The sequence below is a fragment of the Aegilops tauschii genome, chromosome 2, assembly GCF_002575655.3.
Source record: "Aegilops tauschii subsp. strangulata cultivar AL8/78 chromosome 2, Aet v6.0, whole genome shotgun sequence".
In the NCBI taxonomy this organism is placed as follows: Eukaryota; Viridiplantae; Streptophyta; class Magnoliopsida; order Poales; family Poaceae; genus Aegilops; species Aegilops tauschii.
The window spans coordinates 555,796,515-555,813,744 of record NC_053036.3 but is presented as its reverse complement, the minus strand read 5'-3'; the positions used below and the strand labels follow the sequence as shown (position 1 = coordinate 555,813,744).

At 43.8% G+C, this 17,230-nt stretch overlaps 4 protein-coding genes across 4 annotated transcripts; 1 reads left to right on the top strand and 3 right to left on the bottom strand.

Annotated features, from left to right (window-relative positions):
* Positions 1–3,607: 3,607 nt before the first annotated feature.
* LOC141041254 (uncharacterized) lies at positions 3,608–4,138 on the bottom strand. The gene has a single exon (XM_073507380.1). The coding sequence runs from the start codon at positions 4,136–4,138 to the stop codon at positions 3,608–3,610; it is 531 nt and encodes a 176-aa protein (XP_073363481.1).
* Positions 4,139–9,162: 5,024 nt separating this feature from the next.
* Positions 9,163–12,950, bottom strand: LOC109782742 (uncharacterized). Its single transcript, XM_045233607.1, is given in 6 exon segments — positions 9,163–9,273; positions 11,091–11,527; positions 11,530–11,869; positions 11,977–12,116; positions 12,207–12,651; positions 12,882–12,950. Coding segments are annotated over 6 exon segments (1,542 nt in total).
* Positions 12,951–13,039: 89 nt separating this feature from the next.
* Positions 13,040–14,638, top strand: LOC109782741 (uncharacterized). Its single transcript, XM_045233606.2, has 3 exons — positions 13,040–13,120; positions 13,188–13,373; positions 13,735–14,638. Exons 1-3 carry the CDS (start codon positions 13,040–13,042, stop codon positions 14,404–14,406), a joined length of 939 nt encoding a protein of 312 aa, XP_045089541.2. The 3' UTR covers positions 14,407–14,638.
* Positions 14,639–15,282: 644 nt separating this feature from the next.
* On the bottom strand, positions 15,283–16,808 carry LOC141041253 (uncharacterized). The gene is made up of 3 exons (XM_073507379.1): positions 16,791–16,808; positions 15,787–16,676; positions 15,283–15,631 (listed from the first exon to the last, which is right to left on the bottom strand). The coding sequence occupies exons 1-3, from the start codon at positions 16,806–16,808 to the stop codon at positions 15,283–15,285; spliced, it is 1,257 nt and encodes a 418-aa protein (XP_073363480.1).
* Positions 16,809–17,230: the final 422 nt, after the last annotated feature.

Below are 17,230 nucleotides of genomic sequence, written 5' to 3'. Positions count from 1 at the left end.
GATGTTCTTTTTATGAATGAGAATACTTTACAGTGGCGTTTAACGGGTTTTTATGGACACCCCAAGTGGAGTGACCGTGCTTTGTCATGGGATGATATTCGAAACTTGTATAAGAAAGGCGATCACCCATGGGTAGTTTTAGGAGATTTTAATGAAATTTTGCTCTCATCAGAGAAAGAGGGAGGGAATGCGAGACCAAATGTGATGATGAGAGATTTTCGAAATTGTTTGGGAGATTGTGGACTAGCAGATATGGGATGTATGGGTGACTTATTTACATGGAGGAGGGGCGAAATCAGGGAAAGACTGGACCGAGCGGTCTGTAATGTGGATTGGGCGAATAAATTCCCTCGAGCGGCGGTTATAAACGAAGAACATGTACACTCAGACCATCGCCCTATTATTTTAGACACGGAATATTTTGACAATAATATTTTTTACCGCTCAAAAAGTCGAAGGAAACAATTTGAAGCTCGATGGCTGAAAGAAGAGACGGTTACGGAAGTTGTATGTACAGCTTGGGAAAAAGCGAAGATGTTGGGCATAGGGCCGTCTCTCGCTGATCGTACAAGAGCGGTACATGCAGATTTGCACACTTGGGATCGTGATATCCTCAAGGGTCCGAAAAAAATAATCAATAAACTAAAAAAAGATTTAGAAAAATTACGGAGAGGGACTGTGAATGTTAACTCTCTTGCACGTCAAAAGGAGACTATTGTATTGATTGAAAATTTATTGGAACAAGAGGAGATACACTGGCTACAACGGGGTCGAGCAAACTGGTTATTGCATAGTGACCGCAATACTTCTTTTTTCCATAACGCCGCAACAGCTAGAAAGAAGAGAAATCAGATAAAAAAATTGCTTGACGATAATGGGGTTTGGGTAAAAGACACGGAGATGAAGAATCATATTCTGGGATATTTTTCTAACATGTTTACTTCAGAAGTTAATCAACCGAACCATGAGGTCCTCTCCCTTGTAAAAAGGAAAGTAACAAATGAGATGAATAGGGCTCTCCTTGCCCCCTACACGGCCGAAGAGGTTAGGAAGGCACTCTTTGACATTGGTGATTTAAAGGCGCCGGGGCCAGATGGCCTTCACGCCATTTTTTACAAGAGATTTTGGGCTATGTTAGGGGATGATTTGACTGAAGAGGTTCTCAAAGCGGTGAATACCTGTACTATACCTGATGGTTGGAATGATACTACAATAGTAATGATCCCAAAAGTTAACTCCCGAGAAAAGGTAACTCAATTTAGACCAATCTGTTTATGCAATATGGTGTATAAGGTCATTTCAAAGATGATTGTTGCTCGTCTGAAGACAATCCTCCCAGATATTATTAGCCCTACCCAAAGTGCCTTTGTGCCTGGAAGAATGATTATAGATAAAATCTTAGTGGCTTATGAATGTTTTCATAAAATATAAAATAAAAGGACCGGTAAAGAGGGCATGTGTGCAATCAAACTGGACATGCACAAAGCATATGACCAAGTGGAGTGACTTTTTTTAAAGGAAATCATTGTGCGACTAGGTTTTCAGCAGGATTGGGTGAATTTAATTATGCAATGTGTGTCCTCGATGGAATATCGGGTTCGTTTTAACACGGAAGAAACAGAGAGCTTCAAACCATCTAGAGGACTGAGGCAGGGGGACCCTCTCTCCCCATATCTAATTTTGTTATGTACGGAAGACCTGACTGCACTCTTAGCTAATGCAGAGGAGAATGGAGTTAGCAAAGATGCCCCATCTATTTCAAATCTCCTCTTCGTGGACGATTCACTTATCCTGATGCAAGCTAATTCGATGAACGCGGAGGCGTTGAAATCAGTTTTGGATGCTTATTGTGCTGCTTCGGGGCAAATGGTGAGTGTTGAAAAATCTAATAATTTTTTTAGTCCCAACACGAAAGTGGAAGATAAGGCGCATATATGTACTATTCTGAACATTATGACTGAAGCTCTCAATGACAAATATTTGAGTCTGCCTTCAAATGTGGCATGGTGGAAGATGTGTGTATCAAAAGACCAAGAAGGAATGGGTTTTCGAGACATACATTGTTTCAATCTGGCCTTGTTAGCCAAACAAGCGTGGCGCGTGCTTGATAATCCTGATTCCCTATGTGCCACCATTTTGAGAGCTAAATATTTTCCGGATGGAGATTTAATGAATGCGAGTCTGAAAAAAGGATCTTCTTTCACTTGGCAAAGCATTATGGCCGGAGTGGATTCTCTCAAAAAAGATTGTATTTGGAGAGTTGGTAATGGACAGAATATTGATATTTGGAGAGATGCATGGATCCCGAATGGGGCCAATAGGAAAATTATCACTCCTAGAAGAGGGCAGCTTCTAACAAAAGTTACTGATCTTATAGATCCAATCAACAATTGCTGGGATGAAGATTTGGTAAGACAAACGTTGTGGCCAATTGATGTCCAGAGGGTGCTTACGATCCCCCTCCCCACGCATAACATGTCGGATTTCATGGCTTGGAGTTTTACAAGAATGGACTGTTCACGGTTCGTTCTGCTTATCTGGAGGAATGGAAACGCAACATGGGAGGAAATTGCAACAATCAGATGGCATGGGAGGAACAAGTGTCAATACTATTTGGAGCAAGATTTGGAAATTATCTTGTCCAGCAAAAGTGAAGATCTTTATTTGGCGTACCTTACATGGAACCCTCCCATGTCGTATTACACTTGCTAATAGACATACGAAAGTTTCGCCCACCTGCCCATCATGTTCGAACGGGCATGAAGATACTAAACACTTATTATTTTTGTGTCAAAAGGCAAAAGAGGTGTGGAAGAAACTGGGATTGCACGAAGCCATTAAAAAAGCTTGCGCGGTCGATCGTGCGGGGGAGGCAGTACTTGAATTTCTACTTCTTATGCCAGAACACGAGCTATCTACAGTGGGCATACAGAATGTTCGCGAATGATCGCTATAACAGCCTGGTATTTATGGTGGGAAAGACGTTCGCTAGTCCATCATGGGAAGACCCAAGATGCATATCAAATTTCCATGGGAGTCCGTGCTATAACAACAAACTATGTTATTGCCCAATCCTCCAAGGCAACAAATAGAATAGAGGGATGGACGAGACCCCCTCTAGGTTTTGTGAAATTAAATGTCGATGCTTCTTTCGATCAAGACATGCTTAGAGGCACAGTGGGAGCTGTACTTAGAGATGATAAAGGAAGATTTATTGTTGGAGGAAATTGGAAGATGGATTGGTCTGCAAATGTCTTAACAGCGGAAGCCATGGCACTACGTTTTGGCTTATTACTTGCACAAAAGGCGGAAGCAACCGACTTGTTGTTAACTCCGACAATATGAAAGTAATTGACGCGATGAAGAATGGAGGACATACAACGGGAGCGGCGGCAGCTGTGTTTGATGATTGTTATTTTATGGCTTGTGATTTTTCGTTAGTTAGATTTGAACATTGTAATAGGAAGGCAAATAAAGTAGGCTCATGAAATTGCTAGAGTAGCTAAATTTTCTGAGACAAGGGATTGGTTTGAGGAACCTTTGAACGATATTGTAAATTTTCTTATAGACGATGTAACCATTATTACTAATAAATAAAGAGGATGTTTTACTTTGCAAAAAAAGAAAGGTGGAGAGTCCTCTGCTCAAGACTGGAGGGATCCTGCACATCGAACTTGTCGAAAAGGGACAGCATGAGAGACGTCGATGCCGGTGCCACATGGAAATCATCGGTGACGATGAACTTCACGTCTCCCTTGACAAAAACCCCGGCATCGGAACCAGCAGCAGCTGCAGCAGAGCTCCCCGGCCTCTCCCCGTCGCGCTTGGTGCCGTCGACTCTGACACTGAGTTGACAGCATTGCTGCGCGGCAGCGTTGATGGGCTTGAGCAGCATCGCCTTGCAGGCTCCAGTTCTGAAGAAATCGGCGGAGAGTCCCTTCACGCTCTTGTACAGCTCGTCGAGGCGTCCGACCTGCGACTGCTTGCCGAGGAGGCGAACGACGGTGCCGAGAGGCAGCGTGAGGAAGCCGAAGAGCACATCGACGAACTCCTTGCCGGACTCCGCGAAGATCACCCTGCTCCTCTCCTTGTCCACGAAAACCTTCACCTCGATCGTCGGATCTACTCTCGCCGCCATGGTGGAGGTGATCCGGTGAAGCGCGCGTGTTGCAGAGCGTCGTCTTGGGGATTAAATATGGAGAATGTGCTGTGCAGCCCAAACGGCAAGCATTACGAGTAGTGAAGTCGGGGCAGTTCTTTGTCGGAATTAGACTTGATGATTTTGATGATGGCACTCATTCTTCGAATTGTTTCCCACCGGGGGAGTGGAAAGGGTTCGTCCATCTAGCGTTACGAATTTTAACGGTTTTGCTAATGAACAGGTGCCTGATTTTTTTCTTTGTCTCAGTCACTTTTGTGTGTGCATATGTGCGCGCGCGTGTGCGTATGTGTGTGTGCATGTGCCTGCGTCTATGCACGTGTGCCCATGTTTGTGTCTACGCGCGCGCGGAACCAGTTAACGGTGACGGTTAATCTTGAACTTAAATGTAGGTTTCTAGGTATAATGCATCAGCTGCTCGTTCTGGCGGCGGCAATGGTTATTCGGTTGTTCATGGACCTCGATGTAATTTTTATTATGTTTGAAGTGCTTTGTACTTCCGATGGCTCTTTATAATATATCAGATAATTTCGCAAAAAAAGTATAATATAAATATATACAGTAAAAATTTATATAATTTGTGCATAAATCATTCTCTGGACAGCGCACTGCAAATGACTCTTTCTATTGGTCGAGAGGAGTGGAGAGAAATGAAGAGTGCTGTCATGGTGTAGCCAACAATCATCCGGTATGGTTTCAACCTTACATAGATGCAAACAATTAGTCGAAATTGCCTGCTGGAAAAGTAGATTGTACTACATTAGTGAACTTACAAATCTTATCTCAAAATTTTGTGGAAGGAAAGGTGAACCAGATTCCATCTAGATATAATTCTAGAATGGTCCTTCACAGATTTGTTTATTTTAAAGCAGCAGACGCTTCTCTTGTTTTTTTTAATCAAACAGAGGGGACAAGATACATGCTATTTGCACTACTACACTTCAGGTTTTCAAAACATTTCCAACTGGACAAATCAATTACATATAAGACAATGTCATACTTATGTTACATTCAGATCAAAATTTAATCTGCCAATGGATTGAAATTTGAAACCTTAAGTCATGTATCTAAGTAGCTTATGCCTGGATTAGTCTACTTTTGGAAAGTGTCTGCTAATTGAAATTTAAATATTTAAATAAATGAGAAATTCAGTAGTGATATTCATTCATTGGATAGTCTATGGATCAATTGGAGCAAACACTAATGAAAGGGAATAGGGGACCAAGGGATCCGGAACATTCCAATGGGTACAGAATTCCATTGAGCTTTGGAGGCTGCAACAATGGATGTCGGCGAAGCGAGGCATAGATAAAACAGTCGGTATTTATTAATATATGAATGGAAACCATATTCTCGAAAGAAGTTTTTGCCATGTTATATGTATAAAGCAACAACTAAATAAAGTACACTACCGAATAATACAAGATGATGAGGAAGCCCTTATACCATGTCAAACCCAAGATAGCTCGATCACAGAGGACACATGTGACTATGCTACTGGAAAAAAGTACATGAAGGACTGATTACAACTCCGCGCTACACCCTGTAACACCTAAGCTACTCGACAACGCCCCCATGAGGGAGAATGCCGCAAAGCATCACCGTTGCTGAGTCCACAACAGACAAAGGTTTTCACCCGAAACCCAACCATAGAGAGGAGCACCACGACAACGTCTTCAAGAAAAGAGCAGAGCCCTCGAGCATCACCATCATCGGCGACAAAACGTGAAGCTTTCGCTCGGCAGTTCCCCATGCCACCACAAGGCCTCCAGGACAAGCACGACGAGATTAGAACTCCAGACCGGATTGAGGCATGCTGCCAGAGACAGAGAGTGCCTGAGCCATCCGTCGCTCCACCTCGCCACACAACCATGAGGGAAAGTCACCACCTCCGTCATGGTGCCTGCCAGAGAGCCAACCATGCGGACCACCATACGAGGTTGCTGCCCCGCCATCCATGTCTAAAACACCACCACCTGACCACACCATGGTGCACTTACCACGATAGGAGGAGTAAAAGGTGTCTCCTTTCAATCCAAGCCCCGTTAAACGTCTCAAACGTATCTATAATTTTTTATTGTTTCATGCAATTATAATATCAATTTCGAATACTTTTTATAACAATTTTATTATTTTTCCTGGACTAACCTATTAATTCAGTGCACAAAGCCAGTTGTTATTTTTTTGCATGTTTTTGACTTATCAAGAAATCAATATCTACGAAGCTCAAAATACCGTGGGGATTTACGGTGATTTTTCAAAGTATAGAAGATTCTTGAAAGTACCGGCAGGAGCTAGGGACTACACCACGTGACCAAGCCAGGTGGCCAGGGGCCCACTCACATGAGGTGGCCGTGTGGGGCCACCTAGCACCGCCTTATGTTGGTTCCTTCGCCCATAAATCCAATTTTCTCAAAACCATCCATACCATTTTTTCGCTGCTGCAAGTTCCTGTTTTGGGGAGATCCAATCTGCAGGCTTGTTTCGGAGCCATCTTCGTCACCTTGCAGCCACCATGAACATGTATAAGTAGTTTCCTTATGACCTTAGGGTCCATACTAGTAGCTATAGAGTGTGCTCTCTCCCTTGTGATTCTCCTTATGACCTTTAGGGTCCATACTAGTAGCTACAGAGCGTCCTCTCTCCCTTGTGATTCAATACGTCAGGCTTCTTCATCAACGTGCTGCCTCTATAACCATGTGTGAGTAGTTCCTTTAGGACCTTATGGTCCATAGCAGTAGCTAGATAGCATCCTCTGTCGAGGGTATCCCGGATATGGGAATTTGCGGACAGCGCGGACAAAGTGGGGATCCGGTTCGGTGGCTTTTTTCCTTTTCTCTCCTGTCCAGGCAGTGACCGGGCTGTCTATCCAGACATTTTGGGAGGATTTGAGTGGTCCGGAACCGTCGGCTTCCTCACTAGTGCAGAACCAAGCTATAGCACCGGTTCGTAAGGCCATTTAGTGTCAGTTCTGTAACCGGCACTAAAGGGTGGGGACTAAAGGCCTCCCCTTTAGTACCGGTTCTGCACGAACCGCCGCTAAAGGGCCACCACATGGCACGAGCCAGCGCCAGGGGAGGGGAGCACTTTAGTATCGGTTGGTAACACCAACCGGTACTAAAGGATTTTTTTGATTTTTTTTTTAAATAAAGAAAAAACAGCCCACCTACTGGGCCGACACGGCCTGCATACGACTAGAAACCCAACCTCTAGTTGGGCCAGGATGCAGGCCCATACGGCCCAGTAGGCCCCACAGGGCAGAAGACTTGCAATAGGCCCACAAAGGCCTGCTTAGAGAGGAGCTCGACATGGTAGCCGCGGCGGGGCTTATAAACCAGTGTGAGCTCCTCTCAACTAGCAAGGTGGGACTAAACATTGTGCACGGCGGGTGGCAGTGCACCCCTTTAGTACCGGTTGGTGGCACGAGCCCATACTAAAGGGGAGGTCTTTAGTACCGGTTGGAGCCACCAACCGTACTAAAGGCCACCACCTCTTTAGTACCGGTTCGTGGCACGAACTGGTACTAAAGGTTCGCCACGAACCGGTACTAATGAGCGCCGCCCGCCTAGCCGTTGGAACCGACACTAATGGTCACATTAGTGCCGGCTCAAATACAAACCAGGACTAATGAGCTGAACATTAGGCCCGCCACGAACCGGTACTAAAGGTTCGCCACGAACCGGTACTAATGAGCGCCGCCCGCCTAGCCGTTGGAACCGACACTAATGGTCACATTAGTGCCGGCTCAAATACAAACCGGGACTAATGAGATGAACATTAGGCCCTTTTTCTACTAGTGCCTCCAGCGTGCTCTCCGCGTTGCCATGCTCTATGCTGACCACAACCGATCTTCTCGGTCCAACCCAAGTTGGAGTGTCTTTGGTCCGGTCCCTGAAAACAGGGCCGGCAGCATGGTCTGTCCGGTTCAATCCAAACGGCAGCTTGGTCAAGGACTAGACCGGCCCAGACAGTGGCCTTATCAGGTAGCATCCAACTTACCTGCACCTCTAAGCATTTGCAGATACATATATGGTAATTGGTTGAGCTGCGTGTCAAATAGGTTGCGGGATTTGGTCCTAACTGGAGCATCCGTTCTATGTTGGGCCGAATGGCTTTGTCCTAATGACATTTGTTGTTTTTAAAAATTATTATCAAGTCTATTGTGCATGTTATGTACTTATGTATACAATGGCTTCATATTATACTTTGTACTAGAAGCGTATGTGCGCTTCACCGCGTCGTTTGCCTCCGAGCATCTCTAGTAATCTTACTCATTTTTAGTGTGTTTATATAATGTTGTGGCTATTGTTTTTAAGTAGATGGATCATCCTAAGATTACGTCAGTGTTCCTTGTATTAGCAGAGCACGGGTCAGCCACATCCACAAGAACAAAGGCATGGCCAACAGAGGAACAATGAAATCGAAGGCTCCGACCAACAAATGCAGAGCAACAACAACAACAGAAAAAAACCATGAGACATCACCACCAATAAAGAGACATGTCACAACGCCAGAACGAACCATAGCACCCCCGCATCAGCACAATAACCATAAACCCAAAATCCACCAAATCGAAACGGAAACACGTCGCCCAGAACCCACCGACCAAACACCTCATCAACAATGGATTTCAGGAGTCAGGATGACATGACCCCTTCTCCTGGCCTATCCCTAAACCGAAATAAAAGAAGGATCGCAACGGAAGGGAAAACAAAGGATGGTCGATAAAATAATCGAAATGGAGTCGCATGACACAAAGCAGTTCTTGAGATGTTGGTGGCCTCGCTGATGTAGATGTGGAACCCAACCTTAAAAGTTGGGTATACGTGTTGACTTAGAATGTATAAAAACTTCCATTTTCAGAAGAAATTTGGTGACACCACATTGTTCAAAATATGTTAAAAGTTCAAGTTCAAGGAGGGGAATTAGGACATACAAGTACAATTGAGCATACGAATTTTCAGAGTCCAAGTTGAACAAGGGGAATCACGATTTCGTGATTCCTAATATAGGCCGGTGCTGAGGTGAGGCAGCTTCTTCTTGTTCTTCGGAGGCAGAAGCACCGAGCTGAGAGCTTTTGGAGTCACCAAGGCGGCTTTCAGTAGCTCCGTCAGCTACAATAAAAAAAGAGTCAATTACACCGGTGGTGCTTGAACTTGGCGTGAACGGTCACTTCGGTGCTAGAACTTGCGGTATACATCGAACTAGTGTAATAACTTGGCTCCAGCGTGCAAATACGGTGCAAATCTCGGTTGTGTACGCCCGAGCCACTGACTAGGCGCGCCAACATGGCGGTCCCGCAGTCAGGACGGCAAAGAGAGGGAGTGTGGCCAGTTTTTTTAAACCTCCTAGAGTTTTTTTCTCATAAAAAACCTTATTGAAGTTGGAAAGGTGGCATTTCAATTTTTTTACGACTCTATTATCGGTGGGTCCCGTGTGTGCATACTAAACAAGAAAAAAGGAGGCTTGGCCTCTCGAGCGTGTGACCCTTGGTTAGGTCACAGTTGGTCCTGGCCGCTATACCATTCACCTATTAACAACTTCACATGGATAGTTTTTTTTAGAAACACTTCAACATGGATAGTTAGGTTAATTTAGTCGAATAGAGGCGCTTGTGGGGCTGAAATGGACTGCCGTCAGTACGGCCCATTTGCTCCTGCTTGTTTTATTTAGATATTTGTAGGTATTTAAATTCTAATCTCTTAATAAAAATAATCTTTCAATTTTCATGAAGTATAAATATTGTTATACATACTAACAAAATAAATTACTTTTCTAAAATGTTAACATATAATTTTAAAAAAATATATATATATGTAAAATAATATTTGTGCAATTATAAAAATATTTGTATAATAAGAAATACAAATATTTTTAGCATTACAATTCATAAATGTTATTTTAATTGTACAAACATTTCAATAATCATACGCATATTTGTATAATTCGATGTTTGTATAATTAAAAAATAGGTAGTTTAAGATTTAAAATGTTAATACGAATATTCAGTCGTGCTAATATTTAAATTAGATAATTGTTTTCAATATAAGTCCGAAGTGAATATTCATAAATATTTAGTAAATGTTTATATTCATCAGTTTGAATAATTTAAATATAGCTGCAACTCTATACTTTTTTATATTCATTAAACATTTTAAGTGCCCGCATTTACTAAACAATTTATATAATACATGTCTGTTTAAAAACTTTTATGTACTAATCATCATTTGTATGTATAATATTTATCACACATAAATGTTTTGCACTTTATTTTTATTACTTACGTTTTACAATTATTTCAAAAAGAACTAGCGCGTGTAAAATGGGCCGCACTATCTGCAGCCAATTTGAGCCCCAAATGCATCATCTTTATACTACTTTTCTTTTTCCAAATACCCTTATATACTACATTACCGACTGTTATACTTGTTGAACATCCGGGAGCAGATGTTGCCGTGGCTATGAGGGTGTGCGTCCTAGCAGTAGTTGGCGTGTTCGAATGTAGAGGCCTAAGATTTTTTCTTTTAGTTTTCACGTCAGCACCTACTTGTCATACAGCAAAAAGGAAAAAAAAACATCTACCACGTGAACATGGTCTTTTTTGTGAGAAATAAATTTTTTGAGGGGTTTTTGTTGCCAAGAAAACAGGCCACACACTTCAAGTCGACTTGACAGCGGGCCCCATGCCACGCTGGCATGCCAAGTCAGCGTTGACTTCCTATCCATACGCGATTAGGACCGTATTTGCACAACCAAGCCAAGTTATTGCACCAGTTCAATGTATGCCACAAGTTCTAGCACTAAAGTGATCGTTTACGCCAAGTTCAAGCACCACCGGTGTAATTGACTCTAAAAAAATCAACAATACCACCTACTGTTTGCAAATCAAAGGATAACAACATGGCAGAACATTTTTGGCAAAGATAGTAACCTGAGGTTTTGCGAGGCTGAATTCTTTCTCCGCAAGATCATTTGACTGAATCTTGGCCTCACAAACAACTTGTATAGTGTTCTCCAAGGATAGTGGAAGAATATGCAGATTATCAGTCACCATGAAGTTCTGAGGGCCTTGCTTGACATACCCTTTACCCTTGTCACTTCCTCCCTTTGGGGATTTTGGATCACATTCACAGAGGTTTGTGGTCTTTGCAGTGTCACGGCAATTCACATAATTGCCATGTCGATCTTTCGCGTGACAGTTGACATGCTTGGGAAAACCTAATGTCTTGATGCACTTGAAGCATGCCTTGATTTGTTGCTTCCTTGGAGCTGATTCTTCAGCTTGCACTATCTTGGTAGCGCAGGAAGTAAAGAAAGGCGCCAGCTTTGGTGATAGCAACAGGCTCTAGTATTGTTCTCTGGGCATCCTTTAGCACTTCCATCTATACTACTGTACAGATTACCGATGCATCCAATTGATGGCCATGAACCATAAGTCTCAATGATGGATCCCAGTGGTACGGTCAGGAAGCCAAATAGGAGCTCGACGAAATCGTCATTAACTTCAGCATAGAGCAGCGATGAGTTGTTCGTCTGAAGAACTCTTATCTTCACATTGTCCAACTCATGCTCAGCATCATTTCCCTGCTTAGGATGTAAACTCTCCAGTAGCATCTCTAGGGCTAAAACATCATTTGAGATGGCAACATCAAAACAGTGACCAGTTAAAGGCTGCTTCGACGTCAATGATCTCTTGAGCAAGTTAGTCATCTGTAAAATTAAAAAGGGATTATAAGACAAATACACGGAATATTGCCGAGTTTTATAAAACAATAATTGGAATAATTAGCTAAAAAAACTGAGTTTGGATGACAAACCTCGACTGAACTGAGCTGGATCATCCTCTGCTCAAGACGGGAGGGATCCTCCACCCCAAACTTCTTAAAAAGTGACAACATGAGAGAAGTTGAGGCTGGTGCTACTTGGAGATCATCAGTCACGATAAACTTCAAGCATCCTTTGACAAAAACTCCATCTACAGAACCAGTAGCAAAAGTGATATCACAATTCTCCGGCCACTCTCCAGGGATCTGCCCCATGACTTTGCCGCATTTGCAGAGAGCACCGGGAACCGAGCTAAACGAGCCGTCGGCCTTGGCGCAACAGCTCGTGTTGCCGCAAACATAGACCTCCCTGTGCTTGGTGTCGTCGACTCTGACCTTGAGGTCGCAGCATTGCTTCGCCGCAGGGCTGATGGGCCTAAGCAGCATCGCCTTGCAGGCCTCGGTTCTGAAGAAGTCGGTGGAGAGCTCCTCCACGCTCTTGTAGATCTCGTCGAGGCATCCGACCTGGGACTGCTTGCCGAGGAGGCGAACAACGGTGCCGAGAGGCAGCGTGAGAAAGCCGAAGAGCACGTCGACGAACTCCTTGCCGGACTCGGCGAAGAGGACCCTATTCTTCTCCTTGTCCACGAAAAGCTTCAGCTCGACCGTCGGTTCTTCTTCCGTCCCCCATGGTGGAGAAGGTGATCGATGCGAGATGCGTGCTCTGGCCTGAAGAGTGGCGCCTTGGGGCTTAAATATGAGTTAATTGCACAGAAGTACGGCATCACATGCAGATTGGCACCACGATTGCTAATTTTTGCATGTCAGTACCATGATTGCTCCAGGTTTTTTCAAATAAGGCTAAAACACGTATTTATACGTATTGACGCTCGATCCGACAGCTCGGGCCCACCCGTCAGGTGCCACGCTGGCCAATCGGCGCGTGCCCGCGCGCTGACTAGGACGAGCTGGTGCGCTGCTGCTCTCCAACCCGGTCCGGTCGCACCAGCTCGCCCCCGCTGCACCATTCCCCTCCCCTCCTCCTCTCCTCACTCGTTTCCTCCGTCGCCGCCGCCCGCGTCCCGACTGCCGGCCGCCGCACCGCCCCGCCGACGCCATGGGTTTGGAGGACGAAAGCAGCAACGACCAGTCTAGCCTCCCGTACATGCATTCTTCCTCCACAGACGGTCTCAACGAGGTCAGTACAGTGAGTTTAGGGTTAGGGTTTCAGATTTGGGATTTCTTGATTTGGTTGATTTTGGTAGGTTTTGATTTGCCTAGTGTCTTTGTGCGAGCTTCTGCAGGTCCCTTTCAGCCTTGAAGATCCAGATTACAAGGGGCTTGAGCTGGATGTGATGTCTCCATGTGAGAAGCACGGCATGGCATCTGAGAGGCTTGTTGCTTTTGAAGGAACAGACACAGGCAGGCGGTTTTTAGCATGTGCACAGCCGGTATGGATTGTAGGCATAGTGATTTTTTTTCTTACTTTGTCAGTGCCATATTGAACTCTGTTTGCTGGAGTACTCTGCTTGCTGCCAACATTTTGGTTCATAGTGGCACTAGAGTAGCTTATTTAGGTCAAGCATGAGTATATTTTGCTGGAGTACAATGGCATAGTAATTTTGGTTAATAGTGGTACTAGAGTAGCTTAAAAATGGTAACTAACCTAGTCAGCCAGCTACTCAAGTGGCTGCTCCTCTTGTTAAATGTAGTGGTCTGATGCTAAATTTAGATATTCTTTTTGGCAACTGCAGTTATCTTGTGTAATTACTTGTTGTATGAACTATGTTGGTGTTGTTGTTGTTTTTGCAGGCAGGTAGCAATTGTGGCTTTGTTGAATGGGTTGATCACCAGTGGCCCCCAACAATGCAGAATGCATTGTTGAAGCTATGGGCAATGGTTGAAGATGCCAAAACTGCTAGGGTGAATGACAATCTTGAAAGTTCTTTCACTATCCACCATCTGACAGAAGAGAAGAACAAGCTGGAGGCCAACTATGACAAGCTAGTCCAAGATGTGCATGAGCTGATGAACTTCCAGGAAGATAAGGTGGTGGATTTCAGACATCTGCAGTCTGCCATTACATATCAGCAGGAGGTAAGAAAAGAACTGATTGATGATATGAAGGCACAGATGGCAAGTGAGATGGCAAAGAAAGATGCAGAGACCCAGAAACTTACTCAGAAGTATGAGCTGCTGCTCAACCTGACAAGAGCTCAAGCAACAGTCATTCAGAACTTGAAGTTGAACAAAATGAAAGAGAAGCAAGTGCTTACTGAAGCTAGTATGAATTTGGAGCTGAAGAATGCAGAGCTAACAAAGTGTCAGGAGAAGCTCACCCAAGAGAAGCTAGAGTTGAAGCTTCAGGTTGCTGATCTGCTTAAGGGAAATGAAAAGCATATTGAAGAGAAGTGGCAGTTAGAGTTTCAGAATGAAAAGTTGAAGGAGAAGTTCAGGGGGATTCAGGCCATCTCGGAGAAGTGAAGAAGATGAAAATGAGATTAGTGGCATTGCTGACCTTTTGGGAATGATGGTTGTGTAATGACCTAGCATCTAGGAACTAAGGTTGTGTACTGTATGCTTGTACTAATGGTGAACTATGGTTGTGTATGTATGTAGTAGTTATGCTATTCATCCTTTTGTGAGAAAAGGATGAACTATGCATTTGAAGTTGAACTCCTCTATGTATTGTGAACAATGGTTATGTATGGCTATAATGAGTTGAACTTCAGAAACTAATGTGTGCTATGATTGGTAGACATGGATCAGTTTCTTATTATGTATGGATATGCTGATTATGTAGATGGATATGTTGATGATGATACATTATGACAATGTTGCAGCAAACCACTCATGTCATACAAAATAAAAGAGGAACAAGACTGACTAAATCTCATTGCATCAGAAGATAACTTCACTGATCCATTACCACTTGATCCATTACAACTTGGCTTAAACTAGAGCAACTAAACGAGACAGTACATTGCATTTAGATTGGCTGCAACTAAACCAACTAACTAACTTAATATCTTGCCTGCAACTAAGCCAAGCACAAATATAGTGAAAAGAAACACATACATATCCAGTAGCAACATATTCAACATTCAGATAACCACCTCAAGTTCAACACATACATATCCAGTAGCAACACATACAAGTTCAACATTCAGATAACCACCTCAAGTTCAACACATACATATCCAGTAGCAACATATTCAACACCAAAATATGGTGCCCCAACTAGAGTACTCCACCTCAAGTTCAACATTACAATAACCAGTACTGGATTGTGCCAAATTATGCATCAAGTGGCAACAACACATCAACATCAGCATCAAGTTCAACCAAAATAACACCACATCATTTCAAATTACATGGCTCCTCTTCCTCTGCTAGCAGTGAAGTAGGACATCCATCCAGTGTGTGTACCATCAGTAGGAATGTCAGCATATTGCCTAGGGGCACTGAATGGCCTTGGAGCACCTCTTCCAGCTCCTCTTCCTCTGCCAGCTCCTCTTCCAGATGGTGGTGGTGTAGTAGAAGTAGCAGCTCCTCTTCCTCTGTCAGCTCCTCTTCCAGATGGTGGTGGTGTAGTAGAAGTAGCAGCTCCTCTTCCTCTGCCAGCTCCTCTGGCAGCAGCTCTTGGCTGTCTTGCTGTTGTTGTAGTAGAAGGACTAGCAGCTCTTGGTTGTGAGTTACTTGGAGTAGCCTTACAAAGAAAAGGAAAATAGTTAATAATGCTAGAAAGAAATGTACAAGAAATAGAGGAAAGATTTGTATATTTCAAGGTGAAAAATTATTACCACATGCTTATTCTTCCTCAAAGCTAGCTCAGGCTTCAACTGTTTAAGACAGTTTGTGTACCTATGCCCTTGGAGACCACAATTGCCACATGTTATGGTCCCCATTCTTGAAGTGTCTTTTGGCTTTGGTACTTCAAATTTGCCCTTGATCCTCTTTTCTTTCTTTCTTCCTCTCTTGATTTTGAATGCAGGTGGTTCTATGTCTGGACCAGGGGTCCTTGTCCAATCATGCTCACCAGGCACAGGAAAGATCATTGGTTCATAAGCTGCAACATAAAAATCTTTCTTGAAGAATTTGCTGACATAATCCTCTGGTTTCCTTTTAGCCTTGTTTATTGCAGAGATGGCATGGTTGCAAGGTATGCCACTAAGGTCCCACTTCCTGCATCCACAAGTCTCAAGTTCCAGGTTGACAGCATGTGTTTGCTGCCCACTTGTAACTTGCCATAAGTTGACCCCTGCCTGTATTGGCTTGCAATATCTGGCCCTCTCCTTCTCAACCTCTAGCTTCTCACTGTAATGAGGTGTTATATCCCATCTTGCTGCCTTTACACTCTCTCTGTTCCTATGCCACCTCACCATCTGCTTATCTATTATCCCATCACACATTGTCCTTATAGGTTTTCTCCTAACATCTAGAATGTACTTGTTGAACACCTCAGACAAGTTGTTCACTACCAAGTCAGTCTTGCAGTTTGTGTCAAATGCATGCCTTGCCCATGTTTTTTTTGGTATTGCAGTAAGCCACTCCCAAGCTTCCTCACTTTCAGCTCTAAGATCATTCATTGCAATATTAAATTTGTGTTCATTGTAGGCATAGCTAGCATTATCCATGCACTTCTTAAGATCTTCACCCCTAAACCCAGCATTTTGGAAATTTGCATATAAATGCCTAAGGCAGAATCTTTGGTTGCAATTTGGAAACACAGCATTCACTGCATTCAATAACCCCTGACACAAACAATTTAACAAGTCTAAGCTACAAGGTAAATAAATATGCACTAATGAAACTCTTAGCTATTGTTAACACTTGTGCAAAACAAAATGAAATGTGCAAACACATACCTTTTGTCTATCTGACATTATAGTATAAGGTCCATCTTGGGAATCGTAGCATAATTTTAAAATTTTCCTACGCTCACCAAGATGCATCTATGGAGTCTACTAGCAACGAGGGGAAGGGAGTGCATCTACGTACCGTTGTAGATCGCGAGCGGAAGCGTTCCAATGAACATGGATGACGGAGTCGTACTCGCCGTGATCCAAATCACCGATGACCGAGTGCCGAACGTACGGCACCTCCGCGTTCAACACACGTACGGTGCAGCGACGTCTCCTCCTTTCTTGATCCAGCAAGGGGGGAGGAGAGGTTGATGGAGATCCAACAGCACGACGGCGTGGTGGTGGATGTAGCGGCTCTCCGGCAGGGCTTCGCCGAGCTTCTGCGCGAGAGAGAGAGGTATTGCAGGGGAGGAGGGAGGCGCCAAAGGCTGTATAGTGTGCTG